Here is a 1,664-nt window from a genome sequence, read left to right on the forward strand (position 1 = left end):
CTGCAATTACTATTTATGTATATTACATGTTACTTCATAATTTAGAAAAGGAAAAATAAGGTGTTTTTTAAAAACATTTTAAAAGGACAGGTCTGTTAGGAAAAGGAGATAGAAAAAGAGAGGCACTATACAGTCACAAGTGGGCAGGAGAACTACCAAAAATTAGGCTTTTTTTTTTTTTAATAAAAAAGAGTAGGAAAGGCTTTCCAGGAAGGCACTGAATGAGTAATAAAAATAGCTTACATTTAACAATCTCTTACAATAAGCTAAGTTCTGCACTTGGGGCATTGGAAACGATAATTCAATTTTCATACAATCCCTATGAGGTAATGCTGTTATTTGTTCTTGACAGATAAGGAAACAGAGGCACAGAGATGGTTAAGTAATGTACTCTAGGTGACACATCTAGCAGGCAAAATGGTCAGGATTTGAGGTATGTAATTTGTTTTTTTGTTAAGGCAAGCAGAACAGTTACTAAAGTTCTGTCAGACTGAGAGGCCTCTCCCTAACGTTATTCTGAGTTGGCCTCCCTAAAGAGATTTGGTCAGACTGGGATACAGCACAGGTTGAATTCAAGGAGCCAACATGTGCTTTCATCAACTCAAAGATGTTGTCACTTGTTCTTCTGAGTTGATCTCTCTGGCCCCAAACTGGAACTTTGTTGAGACTGGTAGGATAGATAGCTGTTGAAGTTCAAGCAGTTACTGGGCCTCTCAGAGAAAAGCCCAGATTTCTCTATTCAGACTAGATGCTGGGTTGTGAACTCCAAGTGCATAATTGATGCCTGACAGTAACTCACACCATATTTTGCTTCTTACATGCATTCTAGGCCCACCAAGTCGTCTGAAATGCCCCTCTTTAACTGCTCTCTTGCTGTGACAGTTTAGACAATGACAACACACCCAAAGGAGGAGTGGGGAATAGACTCTCCAAGGTCAGTGTGGCAAACCAATTATAAAAATGCAAAGAAAGAAAGTTCAAGAATGCTCCCAGCAGATTGGAGCTGGACACGGATTTTGAACTAGAGTTAGACACGAAGAGCATCTGGAGGAGACGGGGACTACGACTTTCCTTTTTCAGTGCTCTCAAGTGAGTGAATGATGTCATCTTTTGCTTATTTTCCCTAATTATCTTGCAGCAAAATATGCTGTTTTTGTAATATAAAGTTATGTCATGTGTAGAGGTGACAGACACATTCTATTTATTGACTTCTATTGGGTTAACACTGGTCTTTGTTTTCTTGAAGACCGTAATCTAATACATGTAAATTTAATAAACTTTCTTTCATGTATGCTATATTTTACAATTTAGAAAGTGTTAAATCACATGTAGGTGTTTAATTTTAATATTGTATGCATTATCCCGCGTCTCTAGTATAGTGTTGCATAATTTGGAAACCAGGCTGATACTTGAGTCGCAAACTCTGCTTGGTTTGTGGTTTAGCCGCCTGGCAGGACGGCACTGCAAACCCCAGCAGGCATTGCGACCGGCTCACCGGGAACTACGGAGTCCGAGAGGGGGGCTGGGCCCTTACGGTCCTAGCCCTCCCAGAAGCCCGCGGGCGGCTTACAACGCGTTTGTATCATGGCCGCGGGAGCCGGGGCGGCGGGCCCCGCTTCCGGCCCGGGCGTCGTGCGTGACCCGGCGGCGTCACAGCCGAGGAA

The 1,664-nt window shown here is 42.4% G+C and overlaps 1 protein-coding gene across 1 annotated transcript in view; it reads left to right on the top strand.

The window, feature by feature from the left end:
• Positions 1–321: 321 nt before the first annotated feature.
• Positions 322–1,664, top strand: part of TERF2 (telomeric repeat binding factor 2) — a 24,377-nt gene continuing 23,034 nt past the window's right edge. The window contains exons 1-2 of the mRNA XM_012730471.1: positions 322–326; positions 883–934. Coding sequence (XP_012585925.1) covers positions 322–326; positions 883–934 — 57 coding nt within the window. The remainder of the gene's footprint in view (positions 327–882; positions 935–1,664) is intronic.

Source organism: Condylura cristata, unplaced genomic scaffold (assembly GCF_000260355.1).
Source record: "Condylura cristata isolate star-nosed mole 26May11 unplaced genomic scaffold, ConCri1.0 scaffold00028, whole genome shotgun sequence".
Classification (NCBI taxonomy): domain Eukaryota; kingdom Metazoa; phylum Chordata; class Mammalia; order Eulipotyphla; family Talpidae; genus Condylura; species Condylura cristata.